Source organism: Ictidomys tridecemlineatus, chromosome 2 (assembly GCF_052094955.1).
Source record: "Ictidomys tridecemlineatus isolate mIctTri1 chromosome 2, mIctTri1.hap1, whole genome shotgun sequence".
In the NCBI taxonomy this organism is placed as follows: Eukaryota; Metazoa; Chordata; class Mammalia; order Rodentia; family Sciuridae; genus Ictidomys; species Ictidomys tridecemlineatus.
Window position 1 is genome coordinate 93,011,492 of NC_135478.1, and position 20,918 is coordinate 93,032,409.

Sequence of the window (20,918 nt, forward strand, 5' to 3'; positions counted from 1 at the left end):
TAAAAACACTCAATGTCTGGGGTAGTGCTCATCCCTGAGGCTCAATCACCACCAGCACTGTTCTAATCACTTCAAAAATCTCTGGCTAAGGGAGCTGGGATTGTGGCTCAGTGGTAGAGCACTTGCCTTGCATGTGTGAAGCACTGGGTTCGATTCTCAGCACCACATATAAATAAATGAATAAAATAAAGGTCCATCAACAATTTAAAAAAAAATCTCTGGCTAAGATCAAATGTATTCCACGTCAGGAGAAAGACTAGAAAGACTAGGATAAAGCTAGTTTTCAAACTATTTAAAAATCCTCAAGAAAACAAAAATTCTTTAATACAGACACGTAAAGGAACAATTAGAGGTATTTTACCTTTTCAAATCAGAAATCTGAGTTTGTGCATCAAGCAGTTTGTTCTCAGTTATATTTAATGTATCCTGTGAAAATAAAGAAAAAATTCAGATAACTGAAGTATTCAGATGTATCCTTTAAAATGCATGAGACAAAACTAAGACCAAACCAATTAGCTATGAATTATACAAATTATACAAATATTCCCAAGGTCAGTCTCTGCATACTCTATAGTTTTAATGAGACCTTAGGAGGCTGACAGGAGGATCATGAGTTCAAAGCCAACCTCAACAAATCAGTGAGATCCTGTCTCTAAATAAAATACAAAAAAGGGCTGAGGATGAGGCTCAGTGGTTGTGTCCCTGGGTTCAGTCCCTGGCACCATAAATAAATAAATAAATAAATAAATTGATAGATAGATAGATAGATAGGGCTAGAGCTGTAGCTCAGGGGCAGAGTGCACCAATGCAGACAACAAAGGGGGAAGGAGAGAGAGCCCAGATCACAGGCCTACAACAGCACTTCAGTATGCCAAGTCAAGTTCATTATGCTTTGTCAAATTAGAAACAATCCCAATGGATGTATTTTAACCACAAAAATAACTAAGAGCTTAATAGAATGATAAAACAGATCCCTGCAGTAATGGGTTTGACATATAGTGTGAGTCATCCCTGAACCCCTAGAGCCCTTGGCAGGCTGGAGGGGCTGTGGAGCTACATGGGCCTTCATACCAACCTTATTCACAACCCTGAATTCCAGGCAACAGAAACTCCTCAACTCTACTTTCAGTACATTGTGAGATTTCACAGATTCATATATGCAGATGCCAAACAGATTTCTAATTAAGAATTCAGATAAAATGAATATACTCATAAACTCATACCCACAAAAAAACATTCATGTTTTGAAAAACTCAAAACTGTAAATGTAAACTGTGTGGAGACATGTATTTATTTTTACTTTATTTTTTATTTTTGGTGGTACTGGGGATCAAACCCAGGGCATCATGCATGTTAGGTGGGCACTCTACCACTGAGCTATACCCCAGGCCTTTCAACAAGGTCTTGCTAAGTTGGCCTCCAACTTCTGAGCCTCCTGCCTCAGGCACCACCATCTGCCCCCTAGGAGCTGGGATTACAGGTATAACCCACCACGTCCAGCTATAAACAGTACTAAAAATTATTTGCATCTACATGGAAGTTATATTCTTCTAAACAATTTCACCTCCACTCATCACAAAGGGAAGAGCCAGTCAGCAAATGTCTGTTAAATTAATGAAACAAACTTGTGGGTTAAGTAGGGCAGACATTTGGGGGAAAAAAAGAGTATCCACCCAGAAAGAGTAAGTAGTTCCGTTCAAACAGTATGGGGTGAGGAAGGGAGGAGTGGAGGAGGAGGACAGGCTCCTTAGTCCCCAGGACGGGGCTCTTGCCTCAAATGAAATCCGGGACAGGCAGCCTCATCCATTACCTTTACTCGTCCGTGTTCTTTTCCAAGGGACTCGTACTCTCCTAAGAGCTACAAGGAAAAACAAAGAACTGCATCACAAAATTAAACATCACAACATCAATTAAGGGATAGTGTACAAAATAACAGCTCACACCCTCCCAAAATGCCAATGTCATGCAGATAGAGGACTACACAGAATTGGTGATTCTGGTAAAGGCAATACAGAAACAATTCCTAATTTATGCTTGTGAGTTTTCTTTAAGTTTGAAATTTCAAAAGTAAAACAGGGCTGGGGCTGTAGCTCAGTGGCACAGCACTTGCCTAGCACGTGTGAGGCAATGGGTTCGATCCTTAGCACCACATCATTTATCAACAAATAAAATAAAGGTATTCTGTCCCTCCACAACTACAAAACAATTTTTTTAAAAAGTAAAAATAATGACAATAATGATGATGATGTTAGTTAAGGCCTTTTAAGTATTTTCAAAAGTAGAATCTGTACTAATCTTTAAAAATATATTTATTTATTTATTTATTCAACTATCTTCAATTATCTATCTTCAACTAAAATAAAAAAATATATATTTCCTAAACTATATTTATTTACTTTTATGTGGTGCTGAGGATTGAACCCAGTGCTTCACACATGCTAGGCAAGCACTCCACCACTGAGCTACAACCCCACCTTTTCTGCATTTTTTAAAATTATTTTCTTGAAGTTGTAGATGGACAGAATGCCTTTATATTATGTGGTGCTAGGGATTGAACCCAGTGTCTCACACATGCTAGGCAAGTGCTCTGCCACTTGGCTACAGCCCCAGCCCCTGCATTTTTAAAAAATATTTATTTTTTAATTGTAGTGGACACAATAACTTTATTTTATTTATTTTTATATGGTGCTGAGGATCAAACCCAGGGCTTCCCCTAGGAGCGCTCTAACATTGAGTCACAACCCTAGCCCTATACTGTTGTTTTTTAGAATTGTTACACATTATATTTTGCTGCTTGTTCAATAGAGTAAAAGCAGAGTGCTGAAAATTTCACATAGCTAAGTAATTTATTTAAAAAGACATAGGTGAGGGGCCTCATTTTGTTAAGTTGGCCTCAAACTTCTGAGCCTCCTACCTCAGTCACCACCTTCTGCCCCTCGGAAGCTGAGATTACAGGCATGCCCCACCACGCCCAGCTATAAACAGTACTAAGAATTATTTGCATCTACATGGTACGTTATATTCTTCTAAGCAATTTCACCTTGGCTCATCACAAATGCAAGAGTTGTGGGATTGTGGCTCAGAGGTAGAGCGCTTGCCTTGCACACATGAGGCACTGGGTTTGAATCTCAGCACCACATACAAGTAAAAAAATGGTTTATCAACAACTAAAAATAAGAGGAGGTAGAGAGGGAAGATGGGAGGGGAGGGGAGGGGAGGGGGGATAGTAGGGGATAGGAAAGGTAGCAAAAAAAAAAAAACCAACTAAAAATATATTTTTTAAAAAAGGAACAAGAGGCACTTCTAAACCTATCAAGTATCAGATTACTTATGTACCATAATAATCTGAAAAAAGACATTAAGAAAAACAAAAAAAAGATACAACCTACAACCATCCAGTATTAATGTTAAATAAATACATTTCTGTGGGAGACCAACCTTCACGTGACTGGGTTACATTCCCCAGCTGGATGCTGAGGCGCTCAGTGGCAGAAATGTGGCAGAACTTTCCCCACCCTTCTTGGGTCCGAAGGTAGGTGTCTTGCTACAGCCCCATGGGTGAAGCTTCGCTCACCTGTTCCTTTGTAATATAACCCCTTGCCCTGTTTAGGATAGAATCTTCCATGGAAGTGCCTTGTGTGTGTCCCCTTCTCTTACTGTGCCCTTGGATGTGGTTTACCCAGGTGTCAGTCAACCTGCTGACAGTGGACATCATGAAGATAAACTCAGCCCCCTGAAACCTGACCCCTTGCCTCATTTGAATAGCTTCTCCTCAATAAAAGGGGTCAGTGCATGCTCTCGCTCTCTCTTTTTCTGTGGACCCTTAAGGTCAGAGCAGCCGTCACAGCAACCCCAAAGAAAAAGGTATTTGTGTCTCTTATGTGGTTATTTCGTGCAGCCCAGTTTAACTGGAGTGACCCCTGAGCCTTTTAGAACAGAGAAACCCAGCACATTTCGGGGGAGGGTGTGTTTCTGCAGTACTAGGGACTAAACCTAGAGCCTTATGTGCACCAAGCAACTGCTCTACCACTGAGCTATGCCCTTAAACCAAGAAATCTAAATTTTAAGTGAAATTAAATCAAAGTGAAAAAATTAAATCTAACTTGTTCTAAATCTGGTTCATAATATTTTACTCTGCCAGACAGACGTCATGATAGCTCAAAAGCTGGTCTGCTAAAGACAGACGGTGTGGGAGCAAGGCCAGCATTTTAGAGCTCTGACTTTCTGCTTTAAGACAAGACCAAGCTGCCTCCCCAGGAGGGTATAAACCTACAGCTATAGCCAAGGTACCCCAAACCAAAATAAACTTGGAAAAAGTCCTAATAATAGCTTGTACAGTACAAGACTTAAGTAAACCACTTTTAGCCAACCATGTAATTAAGTTACCATTTTTTGTTACTCACATCTTGAAACATTTTGTTTTCTTGTTTTAGTCTTGCTTCTTTATCATCTGAAAGTTTGTAAGCATTCTCAAATGCTTCTTCTAAATCCTGCAGCCTAGATTTTAGTCGAATGATGGTATTGTCTTTTTCTTTATTGCTTGTTCTCATTTCTTCAATTCGTTCCTGCAAAATTTTGGAGGCACTGTTGGCTGCACTAAAGCGTTCTCTCAAATCATTCTACAAGGTAAAGACCAAAATAAATTATTTTAAATGAAAAAAATAGATGTTTCAATAGCAGCTAGAAATTAATGCCCATGCATTAAAATATAAAAAATTCGAAACATACAAATGGAAATAAAAAAATAGTATTTTTTAATACCCTGAGATGAAAAGACCAGAAAATATTACTCTACTAGAATAGCTTCATGAAGTTATCACAAGTTAAGACAGAAAGCTACTATCTGAGGTTAAGGACTCACTAAGATAGCAGTGCCTCTAGATCACCTCAATGACAAAACTGTCACAGCCACAAGAGAGATCATTCTGTACATATAGCTGGAATATGTTGCCCAGCCTTAATAATTGGGGGAAGGATTTCTTACTCCACTGTCACAACGTGAAAACAGAAAACTCAAAATGCATTTAATATGTTAATATTCATTCAAAAATTATTTCTGGAATACCCACTGTCTGCCAGGCAGCAGAGCACTATAAATGTAAGATTAAAGCTGGATGTGATGGCATATGCCTGTAGTCCTGGCTACTTAGGAGGCTGAGGCAGGAGGATCACCTTAGCCCAGGTATTTGAGACAAGCCTAAAGCAACACTGAAAGATCCCAACTCAAAACAAGATTATAGAGAAACAAGATAATGCCTAACTTTGTCAAGCTTACACTCAAGGAGACAAAAATAACTGGAAAAACAGAACAAAACAGCAACAACAAAAAAACATCAAAGACAGAAACAAGCTGGGTGCAGTGATGCATGCCTGTAATCCCAGCAGCCTGACAGGCTAAGAGAGGAGGATCCTGAATTCAAAGCCAGCCTCAGCAACTTAGTGAGTCCTTAAGCAACTCAGTGAGACCCTGTTTCTAAATAAATTATATAAAAGGGCTAGAGATATGGCTCAGTGGTTAAGCGCCCCTGGGTTCAATTCCTGGTACCAAATAAAAACAAAAACGAAAAAAAGAAACAACATACAGACAAAATGCACATTTTTTTTAATGGTTTCAGGGAATGAACCCAGAGGGGCTTAACCACTGAGCCACATCCCCAGCTTTTTTTATTTTTTTATTTAAAAACACAATCTCAGGGGCTGAGGATGTGTGGCTCAAGCGGTAGCGCGCTCGCCTGGCATGTGTGCGGCCCAGGTTCGATCCTCAGCACCACATACAAAGAAAGATGTTGTGTCCACCAATGACTAAAAAATAAATATTAAAAAATTAAAAAAACAAACAAACAAAAAAAAACCACAATCTCAGGCTGGGGAATGTGGCTCAAGCGGTAGCACGCTCGCCTGGCATGTATGCGGCCCGGGTTCGATCCTCAGCACCACATACAAAGATGTTGTGTGCACCGAAAACTGAAAAATAAATATTAAAAAATTCTCTCTCTCTCAAAAAAACAAAACAACAACAACAAAAAAACCCACAATCTCAATAAATTGCTTAGGGCTGTGCTGTTACTGAGGTTAGCTTTGAACTTGCGATCCCTCCTGCTTCAGCCTCTGAGCCGCTGGGATTACATACAAACTTTGTTTATAAGCTAATGTACAAAAAGAATAAAATTTGGTAATACAGGAGAACAGAATGATATAATTTAAGAGTAAAGTTTATGCACTTCAAATTACATATTCAAAAAAACCAAAACTAAAAATATGCACATAAACTCTTGTCCACAGGACTATGTGTGTAGCCCAGTGATAAGGTATATGTTTAGCATGCTCAAAGCCCTGGATTCAATCTTTCATCTCCAGCATACATACACACATACACATCACACACACAAATCTTGAACATAAACATAGCAATTTCACTCATAAGCAGCCAAAAGGGAGAAAGAATCTAAATATCAGTCACATGATGAATGAATAAACAAAATGTGATGCATCGATATAATGGAATATTAATCAACTATAAAAACGAATAAAGTCCTGATACATGCTACAACCTGGATGAGCCTAAGTCAAAGAAGCCAGACACAAAAGTCTATGATGCATTTGCATTAGTGTTCAGAACAGGCAAGTCCATAGACACAGAGCAGAGCAGCTGTGGCCAGGGACTGAGGAGAGTACTGGGGGCAATGGCTAAGGATATTCTATAATGGATTGTGGTGATGGTTCTACAATTCTGAATATATTAAACCACTGAACTGCACGTTTCAAAAGAATGAGTTCTATGGTATGCAACTTACATCCCAATTAAGAAATAAGCTTTAGGGCTGGGAAATATAGCTCAGTTGGTAGAGTGCTTGCCTCACATGTACAAGGCCCTGAGTTCAAGCCTCAGCACCAAAAAAAAAAAAAAAGAGGAATTTTAAAGGGTAAAGTAGAACTCAAAATGCAAACTTAATAAGTTTTGGGGTTTTTTTGTACTGGATAATGAACCCAGGGGACTTGACCACTGATCCACATAGCCAGCCCTTTTTTGCATCTTATTTAGAGACAGGAACTCACTGAGTTACTTAGGGCCTCACTAAGTTGTTAAGGCTGGCTTCAAATTCATGATCCTCCTCTCTCAGATTCCCAAGCTGCTGGGAATACAGGCATGTGCCACTGCCCAGCTCATAAGTGATTCTTAAGGAAAAGATACAGGTAAGCAGGGTTATCATAAAACTAATCATATGTCTCTGGAGTTCAGTTAATAACTAGGTTTTTTTTAACATTAAGCCACTAGAACAATCATGAGAAAAAAATAATACTTACCACTTCTATTTCCAACAAGTTATTCTTACTTTCAAGCGTTCGCACACGACCAGTAGCTTCATTCAAAGCACTATCTAATTGGCCACATCTAAAAAACATAAAAGTTTAGTTTCAATTACAAAATAAAAACATTTCCCTTAAAATGTATTATATATATGGGGCTGGGGATGTGGCTCAAGCAGTAGCGCGCTCGCCTGGCATGCGTGCGGCCCGGGTTCGATCTTCAGCACCACATACAAACAAAGATGTTGTGTCAGCTGAGAACTAAAAAATAAATATTAAAAAAAAAAAAATTCTCGGGCTGGGGATGTGGCTCAAGCGGTAGCGCGCTCGCCTGGCATGCGTGCGGCCGGGTTCGATCCTCAGCACCACATACAAACAAAGATGTTGTGTCCGCCGAAAACTAAAATAAAAATAAAAAAAATTCTCAAAAAAAAAATGTATTATATAAACCCGATCCAAATATGTAATATAAGACAAATTCTCAAATGTTAGATGAGATCCAGGATGCCACCATAGTAAAATATATCCCAAAGACTCTGAAGATGGTCTAGTATCTGGAGAAAATAACAGGTTAAATTAACAATAGGATCTATAATCCCAGAAGTTCAAAAGACTAAAGCAGGAGGATTGGGAGTTCAAAGCCAGCCTCAGCAAAAGTGAGGCACTAAGTAACTCAGTGAGACCCTGTCTCTAAATAAAATACAATATAGGGCCGGGGATGTGGCTCAGTGGTGGGTGCCCCTGAGTTCAGTTCCTGTACACCCCCACAAATAGGAAGAGATTCCTAAAAATATATGCAACGAGGATGAGGAATAGGTCAGTGGTAGAGCACATGCTTAGCAAGCATGAAGCCCAGGTTCAGTCCCAGCACACACACACAAAAAAAGAGTACAAAGCAAGGTACAAACAGGTATTTATACACTTGTATTCACAGCAGCTCTATTCACAGCATTCTTTAATAGATAAGCAGCTAAACAAACATGGTACTTCATACAATGGATTATTGAATGTGAAAAAGGAAGGAAACTAACACATGCTATAACACGGTAAACCTTGAAAAGATCATGCCAAGTGAAATAAGTCAGGATCAAGATAACAAATGCTGCATGATTCCAGTTATGTGAGTAATCAAATTCAAAGGAAGAAAGTAGAATGATGGTTGCCAGGGATTGGGGGAAACAGGTAACAGGGAGTGACTGTTTAAAGAGTTTGAGTTTTGCTAAATGAAAATAGTTCTGGAGATAGATGATGATGATGGTTGTACAATGATGTAGACACTTAGGCCACTGAACTGTTCACTTCAAAATGGTGAATTTTGTTATGTATGATTTAGTGTTTAAAATTTAAAAAGAAAGAAAGCTTCACAAGCCAGGCACAGTGGCACATGTCTGTAATTCCAGCAACTCGGGAGGCTGAGGCAGGAGGACAGCAAAGTTCTAAATGAGCCTCAAATATGTAGTGAGGCCCTAGGGCTGGGGATGTGGCTCAAGCGGTAGTGCGCTCACCTGGCATGCACAGGGCTCTGGGTTCGATCCTCAGCACCACATAAAAATAAAATAAAGATGTTGTGTCCACCGAAAACTAAAAAATAAATATTAAAAAATGATCTTTAAAAAAATGTAGTGAGGCCTTAAGCAAGTTGGCAAGACCCTGTCTCAAAATAAAAATTAAAAAGGACTGAAGATGTGGCTCAGTAGTGGAGCATCCCTGAGATAAATCCCCAGCAGAAAGGAGAAGGGGCAGGGGGAAAGGAAGGAAGGAAGAAGGAAAGAAGGAAGAAATAGCTTGACTTGAGTTTGAAAAACAAATGTGTACATATATGCACGCGTGCGCACATGCATTATAATTTCTGGAAGGATATGAAAGATTAAATACAGTACGCTGAGACCAGGTATTGGAGTAGGAAAGCTGACCTTCTTTTTTTTTGTTTTGTTTTGTTTCTGGGGATTAAACCCAGGAGTGCTTTACTACTGAGCGGCATCCCCAGACAGTATCTCACTAAATTGTTGGAGCTAGCCTCCAACTTGATTTCCTTCTTCTCAGCCTCCAGAGTTTCTGGGAGATTACAGGCATGTGACACTGTACCCAGTGAGGTTATTACACTGATTACATTCTTGTGTACTATTTCAAACTTTGTATGAATATTTTTTTTAAAGACTTCCTTTGTAAATTATAGAACCTCAAAATAACAAAATATATAGAATTCAGTCACCATTTTGATTTAGTGTTCAATGATATACTGGGAATAAAAGTCTTATTTTTATTACTGATTATATACCAGGTCTATGTTAAACATATAACATTTATTCTCACAATCTTATGAGTTATGATGATCAACAGTACCATTTTACAGATGAGATAACAAAGACAGAAAATTGGGTTCCTAGGAGATGAGATTGTGGCTCAGGGGTGGAGCGCTTGCCTAGCACATTCAAGGAGCTGGGTTCGGAACTCAGTACCACATAAAAATAAATAAATAAAATAAAGGTATCATGTCCAACTACAACTAAAAAAAAAAATTTTTTTTTTTTTTTAAGAAAATTGGGTTCCTAGATTAAAGGTCCCATGGGGGTAAGGGGCCTCACTGAACCTTTTGTTTTTTGCAGTATTGAGGATGGAACTCAGGGCCTTATGCATACAAAGAACATGCTGTACCACTGAGCTACATTCCCAGCCCCTTCGTTGAGATTCTAAAGCCAAATACTCAGGCTCTAGAGTTTATGCTTCTAACCACTATGCATTAATACCCTTCAAAGAAAAAATACTGAAAAACTGGTCTTTTTTAGTGGGTTGGGAGGTCTGGTTGGAGATTGAACCCAGAGTCTTGTACATGCCTGGCAGGTGCTCTATCATTCAGGTATATCCCACCCTGGAATAAGACTGCTCTTGTAAGAAAGACCACTTAGATAGTCAAGTGCATATTAACTGCATTCTACTGTTTTTATTACCACACTGACTCTGCCATGCTAGAGAACATTGTCCCCAGGGTTGCAACTGTGACATAATATCTGGTATCACAGCTGGCTTGCAATATATGACCCTGTTTGCAATTTTCAGTTTGAAAAAAGCTGGGGTGGCTGGGCACAGGTGGCGCACACCTGTAATTCCAGAGGCTTGGGTGCTGAGGCAGGAAGATTGCAATTTCAAATTCAGCCACAGCAACTGTGAGATGCTAAGCAACTCAGCAAAACCCTCTCTCTAAATAAAATACAAAACAGGGATGGGGATGTGGCTCAGTGGTTGAGTGCCCCTGGGTTCAATCCCCAGTACCAAAAAAAAAAAATTACTTAGGAAATGTATCTGTTAAAATTTTGAATCCTAAGTACATGTTTTCAGAAGGTTTATTATCACAACATAGATTGTACTTATGTAGAGGCAATACATCCAAATTGGAAAAACACTAACTTCATAGTTAATGTAAGTTTTACCTGTCTACAAGAATTTGATTGGTTTTCTTCCACTCTTCAACTGCAGAAATTTCTTTTGCCTCCAGCTTCTGTTTCAAACTATTTATTTCAGACTCATAATAAGCTCGAAGATCAGCTATGTGCCGAGCATGCTTCTCCTTCAGGTTCTGCCTAATCCTGCTGGTGAGAGTGAAGCACATGACTGAGAAAGCATATCCCTCCTCTCCTTCCCACAGGAGAAACCAAGAGCACACTCATTCTCATGGGCAAAGTGCAGTCTATTTCCTGTGCACACCCCAAGGAAACAAGCAGATGCTCCGTGTGCTCAGCATCCTCTAGACATAAAGATATAAAAATACACAATAGGCCTGTAATCCCAGCAGCTCAGGAGTTTGAGGCAGGAAGATCACAAGTTCAAAGCCAGCTTCAGCAAAAGCAAGGCATTAGGAAACTCAGTGAGACCCTGTCTCTAAATTTTATTTTATTTTATTTTATTTTTAATTTTTTTTTTCTTTTCTTCTTTTTTTTTTTTTTTTTTTTTTGTTTTTTTGTCTCTAAATTTTAAAAGTACAAAATAGGGCTGGGGATGTGGCTCAGTGGTCGAGTGCCCCTTAGTTCAATCCCCCATTTACTGGCTATGTCAGCAGTTGTCTCTAATCCCCCAAAAGCTGACAATAAAGTGAAAAAGACAGATTACTTAGTTTTTAGATGCTTTACCTTAAAAATGCTATATCTTTAAATCTTTATACATTACTAAAGTTCAATAAAAATAATTCTCAGGGCTGGGGTTGTGGCTCAGCAGTAGAGCGCTCACCTACCACATGTGAGGTGCTGGGTTCGATCCTCAGCACCACATAAAAATAAATAAATAAAATTTATTAAATTTTATTTAATAAATAAACAACTAAAAAACAATATTAAAAAAAATCATTCTCATCATTCAATCAGACATCACAGAAAATCTGTTAACATTACAAGCTGTCACTGAAATACATACTTAGACAATATCACGGGATCTTCCAGGGAAGTCAATGAAATGCATTCTGGGACACTGTTGGCTGCATCTGGAAGCTGGGCTTGACTGACTGAGGCCGACGCTACCATGACAGTGTTCTCTTCATCTACAGTGTTGACTGAGATATTGTTACTCGTCATAGTGTACACTGAAGGAAATGTGGAACTGGTCCTACTTTCACTTTGGAATGCATGATTCTTCCAAGAGTCCATTGATGAGGCTTTTGCATTTGAAGGATATTTTGGAAATCCGGATAACTGAGAAGTGATATTGCTTGCTTGTGAAAATGAGTCGATGTCAGAGTGACTAGATACACTTGGTTCCAGAACAGAGTCTGGTGAAAAGGATATTCTGTCATCAAGAGCATTCAAAAAGCCATGTGGTTGAATCCCCGAAATCTGCTGATTTGGCTTCATATGCAACGTCGGATCTAGAGTAAGGACCTAGAAATAAGACAGACAACCAGAAGTTTCCCTTGGCACACTCAGGCATTTTGCTCGCCTTCAGTGAGTAGGCTTTACACCTCCTGGGGACAAGGAAGCTCACGGTAAGAGTCAGCATCAGAAGCATCTTTCATTTCCACTCAGCAGTGACAGCTCTACCTCTGGAAGATGGTTTGGGTTGGAAGCAGAAGTGAGATTCCTCTCAGGTAACTGCTTGTTTTCCCTTTGCTTTTTATGATAAATATCCTTCAGTGATCGGAGCTTCATCTCATTACTAGTATTAGACTTAAAGATATGAAACAAAATTATTTAACTGGTATCATCAACAATGAAAAAAATTTACTGACATCAAGATAAGAACCATAAAAATTTTTTGAAAGACTTTTAAATAAATTGAAAATCTAGACAGTCAGATTAAGAATACAAGTTTGGAAGCTGAATTTTCTATGTTAAGTTGCTTCAGAATTAAAAAATTTCATATCTCCTAACAATGAGTACCAAGAGGACAATTTGAACCTAAATTATTTAGCAGCCTATGAATACGTCCAAAGAATATGACCCCTTGGTAATTCCTGTTACAATTTGGATTCTGAATGTCCCCAGAGGCTCATGTGTTGAAGGATGATCCCCAGCTGACAGCGCTACTGGGAGGAGAGGCCTGGTAGAAAGAAGTCAGGTTGGGGGTGGGCCCTTTTAAAGAGATGTTGGGACCCTGGACCTTTCCTTTTCCTTTGTGCCCCTTGGCATCCAAGGCGGGCAGTACTCTCTGCCACAAGCTCCTGACATGACATACAACCTCACCACAGGCCCCAAAGCAACACAGCCAAGCAATCACAAACAAACCTCTGAAAGCAAGAGCCAAAAAAAACCTTTCCTCCCTTAAGTTGATTATCTTACTTATTTTATTACAGCAATGCAAAGCTGACTCCAACACCCCTCCCACTTAAAAAAGAACCAAGTTTTCATGTAAGGAAAAAAACCTCACAATGAATGACTGAAGCAGGACAAGAAAACTTCTGGCCAAATTGATTTCAGGTGACATGGGGACAAGTATACATAGACAGAATTCCTCATCTACTTGGTAATATTATTTTTTTAAGAATTGGCAGATAATAAAAAAAATAAAGAGGGGCTGGGATTGTGGCTCAATGACAGAGCGATTGTCTTGTACATATAAGGCCCTGGGTTCGATCCTCAGCACCACACATAAATAAATAAATAAAGGTATTGTGTTCATCTACAATTTAAAAAAAATTAAAGAAAATAAATTAATCAGGGGCTGGGGATGTGGCTGAAGCGGTAGCGCGCTGGTCTGGCATGCGTGCGGCCCGGGTTCAATCCTCAGCACCACATACAAACAAAGATGTTGTGTCCGCTGAAAACTAAAAAATAAATATTAAAAAAAAAAATTCTCTAAAAAAAAAAAAAAAATAAGTTAATCAATAAAAATAAACTTCTTTAATTATTAAAATAAGACTCAACACTAATTTCTAAAGCTTAAAATCATTCTCAAGCATTCTGAGGACCATCCTCAGCAAATTAGTGAGACCCGTTTCAAAATAAAAACAGTTGGGGATATGGCTCAAGGGCTTTACTATGCTATAAATGTCACAGAATTACTATAAAGCTTTAAATAGTAAATCTTTAGGGTTGTATTATTTCAAGGTGGGACCCATAGGTTGTGACACAGGTACCAATTAAACCTAGGCCTCAAATTTAAACTGTGGATGTTACCGCAAATGAAATTATAGATCCATCAAGAAATCTACTGATAGGATACTCATCATACACCTTTGAGCTTATGTCTCATTTCCAGACCTACAAAGCCTGCAGCGTACCAGGAATCCTTTCTGTTTTTATGTTGCCCAGGATGGCCTCAAATTCCTGGGATTACCAATTCTCTACCTAACCTCCCAAGTAGGTGGGACCACATGTCCCATCTCACCTGGCTTACTATGAATTAATATTTTTTAATAAAACCTATAACCAGGGGCTGGGGCTCAGCAGTAGCACACTTGCCTGGCATGTGTGAGGCACTGGGTTTGATTCTCAGCACCACATATAAATACATAAATAAAATAAAGGTCTATCAACAACTTTAAATAAATAAATAAAACCTATAACTAGCTTTTGAACAGGACAATTAATTATACTTTTTATGCATGCATTAAAGACATTAATCTGTTAAAAACTAAACCTTTACAATGTACAATTCCCATAATCCTGTTTTGGAATTCTACTCAGTGACCATAAGGCCCTTCACAAGTCCTGAAGTTCATGACAAGTAGCAGCACTCCAGCTATAGGCTACAGCCTGAAGAGTCCCCGCCTGGTGGCCTGAGTGAGCAGCTGGCATTCACACTTAGAGCTCATGACAATAAGGTGCTATTTTCACTACTTTTATAATATTCTTTTCTTTCATATTTTAATATTCTGAAGTGAGAATGCCTCCGGTAATTAATGGCATCTTTCAATTGCTTTAAGTCAAATAACAGTTGTGACATAATGGTCACTGCCTGCTCACAAGCAAAACCATCAAAACTTTTCAAATAGGTCTTAGCAGCTTAGAATAAAAATCTTGGAGACTACAGAGGAATTTCTGAGGGCCCTTATTTAAGGAAAGGGTTAACCACCCATGTTTAGCAATGATTTTTATAGGGGAGTCAAAAGCAAGCCATTACTATAGGTAAAACTCAGTACCATGGCCTTTTTTTAAAAGAAATGTCGAACCACTGGGTGTGGTGGCACACACACCTATAATCTCAGCATCCTGGGAGGCTGAGGCAGGAGGATTGAAAGTTTAGGACCAGCCTCAGCAAATTAGTGAGACCCTATCTCAAAATAGTTGAGGACACAGCTGCATGGTAAAGCATCCCTGGGTCTAATTCCCAGCACCAAAAGGAAAAAAAAAAAAAAGAGAATTGTTCAATCACCATTTCAACCATTGAATCACTGTTGGTGGTGGAAAGATATGTAGAAAAACATGGAAACCAACACTGAATTGAAAAGAAAAGCGTTATTTTGAAACAGGGTCTCACTAGTTTATCCCACCTCCCCAAAATTCATTTAACTCTTGTGTTCATCTGTCTCTGTTTCTTCCCTGAAGTTTGGGATATTAGTTCCAGTCACTTTCTGAGTCTGATACTTAGAAATACCTTGATGTCCCCACTACCCGGTCTGTTCCTACATGTCACTATTTTTTTACCTCACCATTGGCTTCTTAGATTCTCTTTCCCAGTCTACTGTCTCTCATTACCTGATCAAAATACAGAAATAAAGTATGTACATCACACACACATCCAAGATGGCATTATTTATTTGGTTGTTCTGAAGTAAATAAAATGTTTACAGAAAGAAATATTATTTTCTTATTCAAAGAAAACAGAGCAAATTAATTTGCCCATAATTATGATACAAATGGATCAGTGGGAGATGTGACAGAATGGAAAAATCAATATCAGAAGATCTTGGAAAAAGGGAAGTTGTTAATAGCTGAAGACAGGCATGAAAGCATTTCATTTAGCTTCACAACACTAACTGGTCATTTTTAATTTCATTTTAATAAGTAAGCTTTCTAAAATCACACAGGCAATAAACGTCAGACACAATTCGTAAGCAAAGGAATATGAGTCTAATACAGAACTTACAACAGAAAACTTAACTACAGTCACAAAACACAAACACACCCACGTACGTTCATTACCTGGTTCGGTGACACGTCTGCCAAGGTGCAGGGTACAAATGTCTTCTCTAAAGATTGAGGCAGACAGCGATACATGTCCTTCTCCTCCAGCTTCCAGTAGGTCAGTCCTGACATGACAAATGCACAGAACAACAAGGAGTGAGGAGAGAGCAAAAGTGCTTTCTAAAATAATAATACTATGTAAGGAAGATGAAAAATAGCAAGGAACTAGCTTCTGGCTACCTGGGGAAAGCAAGCTGAATTTTTATAAAGAATCAAATAAATGCCTTACCATGTCAGAATCCTGACTTAATAATGCAAATATTAAAACAGATATTATTAAAAGCCAAATGAATTAGTGCAACTTAAAATACATTTTGCAGGGGTGGGTACCAGGGATTGAACTCATGGGCACTCGACCACTGAGCCACATCCCCAGCCCTATTCTGTATTTTATTTAGAGACAGGCTCTCGCTGAGTTGATTAGGGCCTCATGCACCACCGTGCCTGGCTTAAAATATACTTTACTTTTTTATTTATTTTATTTTATTCTTTTTTTAGTTGTTGATAGACCTTTATTTCTTTTACATGGTGCTGAGAATCGAACCCAGAGCCTCACACATGCCAGGCAAGTGCGCTACCACTGAGTCATAGCCCTAGCCCTTAAAATACATTTTAAAACAGACAATGTCTTTTACTGTGCCAGGCTGCGAGGCAGAAGGAATGAGAAGTGAACAAGTGCAGGATACACAGGAGGTTGCAAGATGACAAGCACTCATCGCAAAGTTTCATAATAGGATAAATGGCTCAGGGAGGAGGCAGGACTATTTTCATAGGGTGATCAGGGTTGGCAAGCTGAGAGGGTAGCGATTACTCGGTACGTGGCCATTTTCACCATTCGAGGAAGTCTCCCCACATGGAGAGAAGAACACTTTCAACAGAGGAAGCAGCTGATGAGAAAGCCCTGAAATGAGAACTTGGCTCACTGGAGCAGGCCTGCTGGGCTTGGTGGATCTCTGTTATCCTGAGGAAACAGGGAACCACTGCAGGCCTCAGGGCAGAGGAGTCGCATACCTAACATATCTTCTGAAAGGATCCCTTTGACCACTCTGCTGAGGACAGGTTGGAGGGTGATGGGGGGCAGGGGAGCAAGGGCTGTTAGGAAGCTTGCAGAAATGGGGAGGGGAGGCCTTCCACGGGTAGCAGCAGGGAAGGAGGTTAAACTGGCTTGGATTCTGTGATACCTGTAAGGTAAAGCTAATCCATCCTCATAAATTAGATGTGGGAAATAAAGAAAAAGGAAAAAAAGGAAGGGAGCCCTAATATATAAAGATGAGAAGAGCTACCTAAACTTGTCAGCCACTCAGATCAGAATAGCTCACCAAGGATTGCACAAAATGGCTCACAGAGGCTCTGAATTTATTAATTCATTCTGGAGAAACTTAAAAAGGCTGAGATGATTTTTGCAGCCATTTGAAATTGTTGCAAAAGTACCTCATTCCTCTGTCCTTACAGACTTATTAATGCAAGCAAGAAAGTCATGGCTACCAGGGGATGCCACAACATGTGATGCCTTCACACAAACCATACTCCTACCCTATGTGTGGTATCACCATGGAGTGGGAAATGCAGCCAGCTGCAAAAAAAACTAAACCAACAAACCAGAACCTTGTGGAGAAAAGGAAAAAAAAATCCAAAAATTAAAAGTTTTCCATACCTGTTCCTGAATCAGACATCCACGAGCTTGGATCTTCGTCTGGTTTAGAGAGGTAAAAAGCACGAGGGTGTGCAGCAGCAGGAGCAGCAAAATCAGACTGCAACTCAAGAAAGAAAACACCAGACCACTAAAATCACTGCATACACACCACTGACCCAATGAGTGACCACCAGCACCACACCAGGTAAAGACCTACAGCGTGTCCATGAGGAAGAAGGTCCTGCTTTCCCTAGTTATAAAAGCACAAAGCAAGAGGACCAATAGTGAAGGACTTTCCTGCCCCTGTGTAATTCATAAGTTCATTCTGGTTCTCTGTGAAACTACAAAGAGAAAACTTGAATCTAATAAGTTCAGAACAAAAATATATTTATCATTTGCTGTCTACTTCCAAAAGAAATTTGAGGTGCCTGAAATTAAAGGATAAAAATGACTGTTTAACAATTTGTTTTGTTACAACTATAACAAATCAAATTAATTCTGAAGATCACATATCAATAATATGAACCTTAAATAGTAAAGTATTTCTTACACACTATTGGTTATTAGACACAAAAAAGGCTAAAAATACTTATTATCATCCATTCTGATAAAAATACTGTATTAACTTCTCTTCACAATCTTTCTGATTGCCACAAGAAATCTATTTCCAAACAGAGATATGTATCATGGATATTTCCATAGAACTTTATTTAGTTTTTATTTATTTATTTATTTATTTATTTATATTGGGTAGGGGTGCTGGGGGCTGAATACAGAGGCGCTTTTCCATGGAGTTACATCCCCAACCCTTTTTATTTTTGAGACAAGGTCTTGCTAAGTTGCTGAGGGTCTCACTAAATTGCTAAGACTGGCCTCAAACTTGCAATCCTCCTGCCTCAGCCTTCCAAATTGCTGGGATTACAGGTGTACGCCACCACACCTGACCCCATGGAAGCTTTTCTTATCAGTTCCTCCATCATGAAAGTTTTCATTCCCGTTAAAAAGGGTTTTGTTTTGTTTTGTTTTGTTTTGTTTTGTTTTAATTTTAATTTTTGGTAGTGGGGATTGAACCCAGGAGCACTGTACCACTGAGCTACATTCCCAGTCTTTTTTATTTTTTGAGACAAGGCCTCACTAAATTACTGAGGTTGGCTTCAAACTTGTGATCCTCTTGCCTTAGCCTCCCAAGTCACTGGGATTACAGGCATGTGCCACTGTGCCTGGAACTCCACCATTTTTATAAAGTGATAATGCTAGAATCTAAAAGTAAGCCTAAATTTGTCTCCAATTCTTCTGGATAGTATTAATTAGGTAGAAATGCATCTTTCAATAGCTTCTACCTTGTAAATCCTAGTTTATTGACTCCTTGAGGTCACAGGAAAACAGATCTTATCCTTGACTCACAGAAGTTTTCAAATTTAAAATGTTGGGCTGGGGATGTGGCTCAAGCGGTAGCGCGCTCGCCTGGCATGCGTGCGGCCCGGGTTCGATCCTCAGCACCACATACCAACAAAGATGTTGTGTCCGCCGCGAACTAAAAAATAAATATTAAAAAAAAATTCTCTCTCTCTCTCTCTCTCCTCTCTCACTCTTTAAAAAAAAAAAAAATTTTAAATGTTGTGGCCAGGTGCCATGGTGCGCACCTGTAATCCCAGCAGCTCAGGAGGCTGAGACAGGAGGTTCACCAGTTCAAAGCCAGCCTAGCAAAAGTACTAAGCAACTCAGTGAGACCCTGTCTCTAAATAAAATACAAATATAGGGCTGTGGATGTGGGTCAGTGGTTGAGTGCCACTGAGTTCAATCCCTGGTACAAAAAAAAAAAAAAAACAGAAAAGAAAAATGAAACATGGTTTCCAGAGGTTGATATACTCCCTGGGCTAACCCCCCAGCAACTAAACAACTTTTCTACATGGGGAAATCTACCCAGGTCACCTCACTCACATTCTCTGACTCTGCCCAGCCCTCTTAAAAGTCTTTAAATTATATTTGCTTATGACCACTCATGCAGTCACTGCAGGAGCAACAGTAACTGAGATGGCAACACTTTATCTACAGGAGGACGTTAATCACACGAGCCTATAAAGCACCATTCAGCCTCTTTTTTTTCAAGAGACAAATTCCTCAATCTACTTCCTTTCTTAAAACTCTTACCTGGGGCTGTGGTTGTGGCTCCAGTGGTACAGCACTGACCTAGCATGTGGAGGCCCTAGGTTCGATCCTCGCTCCGCACCACATAAAAATAAAGGTATTGTGTCCATCTACAACTAAAATTAAAAAAAAACAAAACAAAAAAAAACTCCTACCTATTGGACCAGGAAAGGTGGCTGGAGAAGTCCAAATCTAACAATCCCAAGTAGAACACTTCTCCCCACTGCACTGAAGCACAAGCTTCAGTGCACTGGGTGGACACCACAGGCGCAGGGCTCCCTGCACCCAGCAGCTTGCCCACAGAAGGCAGACAAGGCACCACTGAAGAAAACATGTCCTGCTCTGGAGGAAAATATAAGCATGGTGCAACAAAAAGCCCTTCTAAAACATAAACCCTCTGAGCTCAAGAAGCCAGTCCAAGCTGAGCACAAGGGTCATCTTGCAAGTCAAGGGGCCCCTCTGGAGAAACAATCAGAAGTTCTACAGCCTGGGAAATGGGTGACTCACTTCTATCCAAGACAAAGGACCAAGGAAACAAAGAACAACTTGAGCTCTAGAAAATACTTATTGCTAAACAATATACAATTTCAAGATGTACTTCAAAGCAGCTATTACTCAAAATAAAGCAGCACTGTGCAAAAAGAAAATTAGATCAGAAGAGATTCTGACAAGCATTCCCCCTTTAGAATGAAACTGAAAACAACAGGGAAAGAGGATCAAGAGGAAAGTGCCCACTATGTGAAGTCAGAATTATGCAGGAAGAATGCATTTCAAGTGTGCTGCCTCTGATTCACCAACCAGCACACCTCAAAATCATTCAAAGCTCAGAAATACAAAGAAACTTGATTTCCCCCAAATAATTCAATACCAAATATATCACTCACCTAAAAAAATGAAAAATTAAACATGCACAGGAGATGACCCAAAAAAAGGAAAAGACTCAGAGGGGACCATCACCTCTTGCCAGATTCTTGGCTGCCCTGCAGATGCCAGGGGAGAGATGCTGTCAGAAGGGCATTTCTGAGCAACAGGCAGGCAGCGGTAGCAAATCAAATTAATTTGATTCACCCTTGACCTGAGGAGGAAAGCTAGGCTGGCCAGCCTTTCCCAAACTGCATTGCACATAGGAATCACCTGAGGAGCTTTTAAAACTCCTCAAACACAGGTTACCCCCCACGCCAAGGCAGTCAGGACTCCTGGGCCTGGCAGCCGAGATAAGT

General features: G+C 39.6%; 1 protein-coding gene across 12 annotated transcripts in view; it reads right to left on the reverse strand.

Annotated features, from left to right (window-relative positions):
* Nucleotides 1-20,918, reverse strand: part of Mphosph9 (M-phase phosphoprotein 9) — a 51,496-nt gene that overhangs the window by 18,774 nt on the left and 11,804 nt on the right. For 7 of the 12 annotated variants that reach the window (XR_013434862.1, XR_013434865.1, XR_013434864.1 and 4 more), the window contains exons 7-14: nucleotides 17,572-17,674; nucleotides 15,876-15,982; nucleotides 11,713-12,173; nucleotides 10,737-10,895; nucleotides 7,306-7,393; nucleotides 4,404-4,619; nucleotides 1,811-1,858; nucleotides 362-426 (exon numbers count right to left, since the gene is read on the reverse strand). Coding sequence is in view for 9 of the 12 variants with exons in the window: in XM_078039302.1 (XP_077895428.1) it covers nucleotides 362-426; nucleotides 1,811-1,858; nucleotides 4,404-4,619; nucleotides 7,306-7,393; nucleotides 10,737-10,895; nucleotides 11,713-12,173; nucleotides 15,876-15,982; nucleotides 17,572-17,674 (1,247 nt within the window). In the remaining 3 variants the exon portion in view is untranslated. Of the gene's footprint in view, nucleotides 1-361; nucleotides 427-1,810; nucleotides 1,859-4,403; nucleotides 4,620-7,305; nucleotides 7,394-10,736; nucleotides 10,896-11,712; nucleotides 12,174-12,332; nucleotides 12,459-15,875; nucleotides 15,983-17,571; nucleotides 17,675-20,918 lie in introns of all 12 variants that reach the window. The other 5 variants (XM_078039310.1, XM_078039306.1, XM_078039305.1 and 2 more) reach the window with 5 other exon arrangements.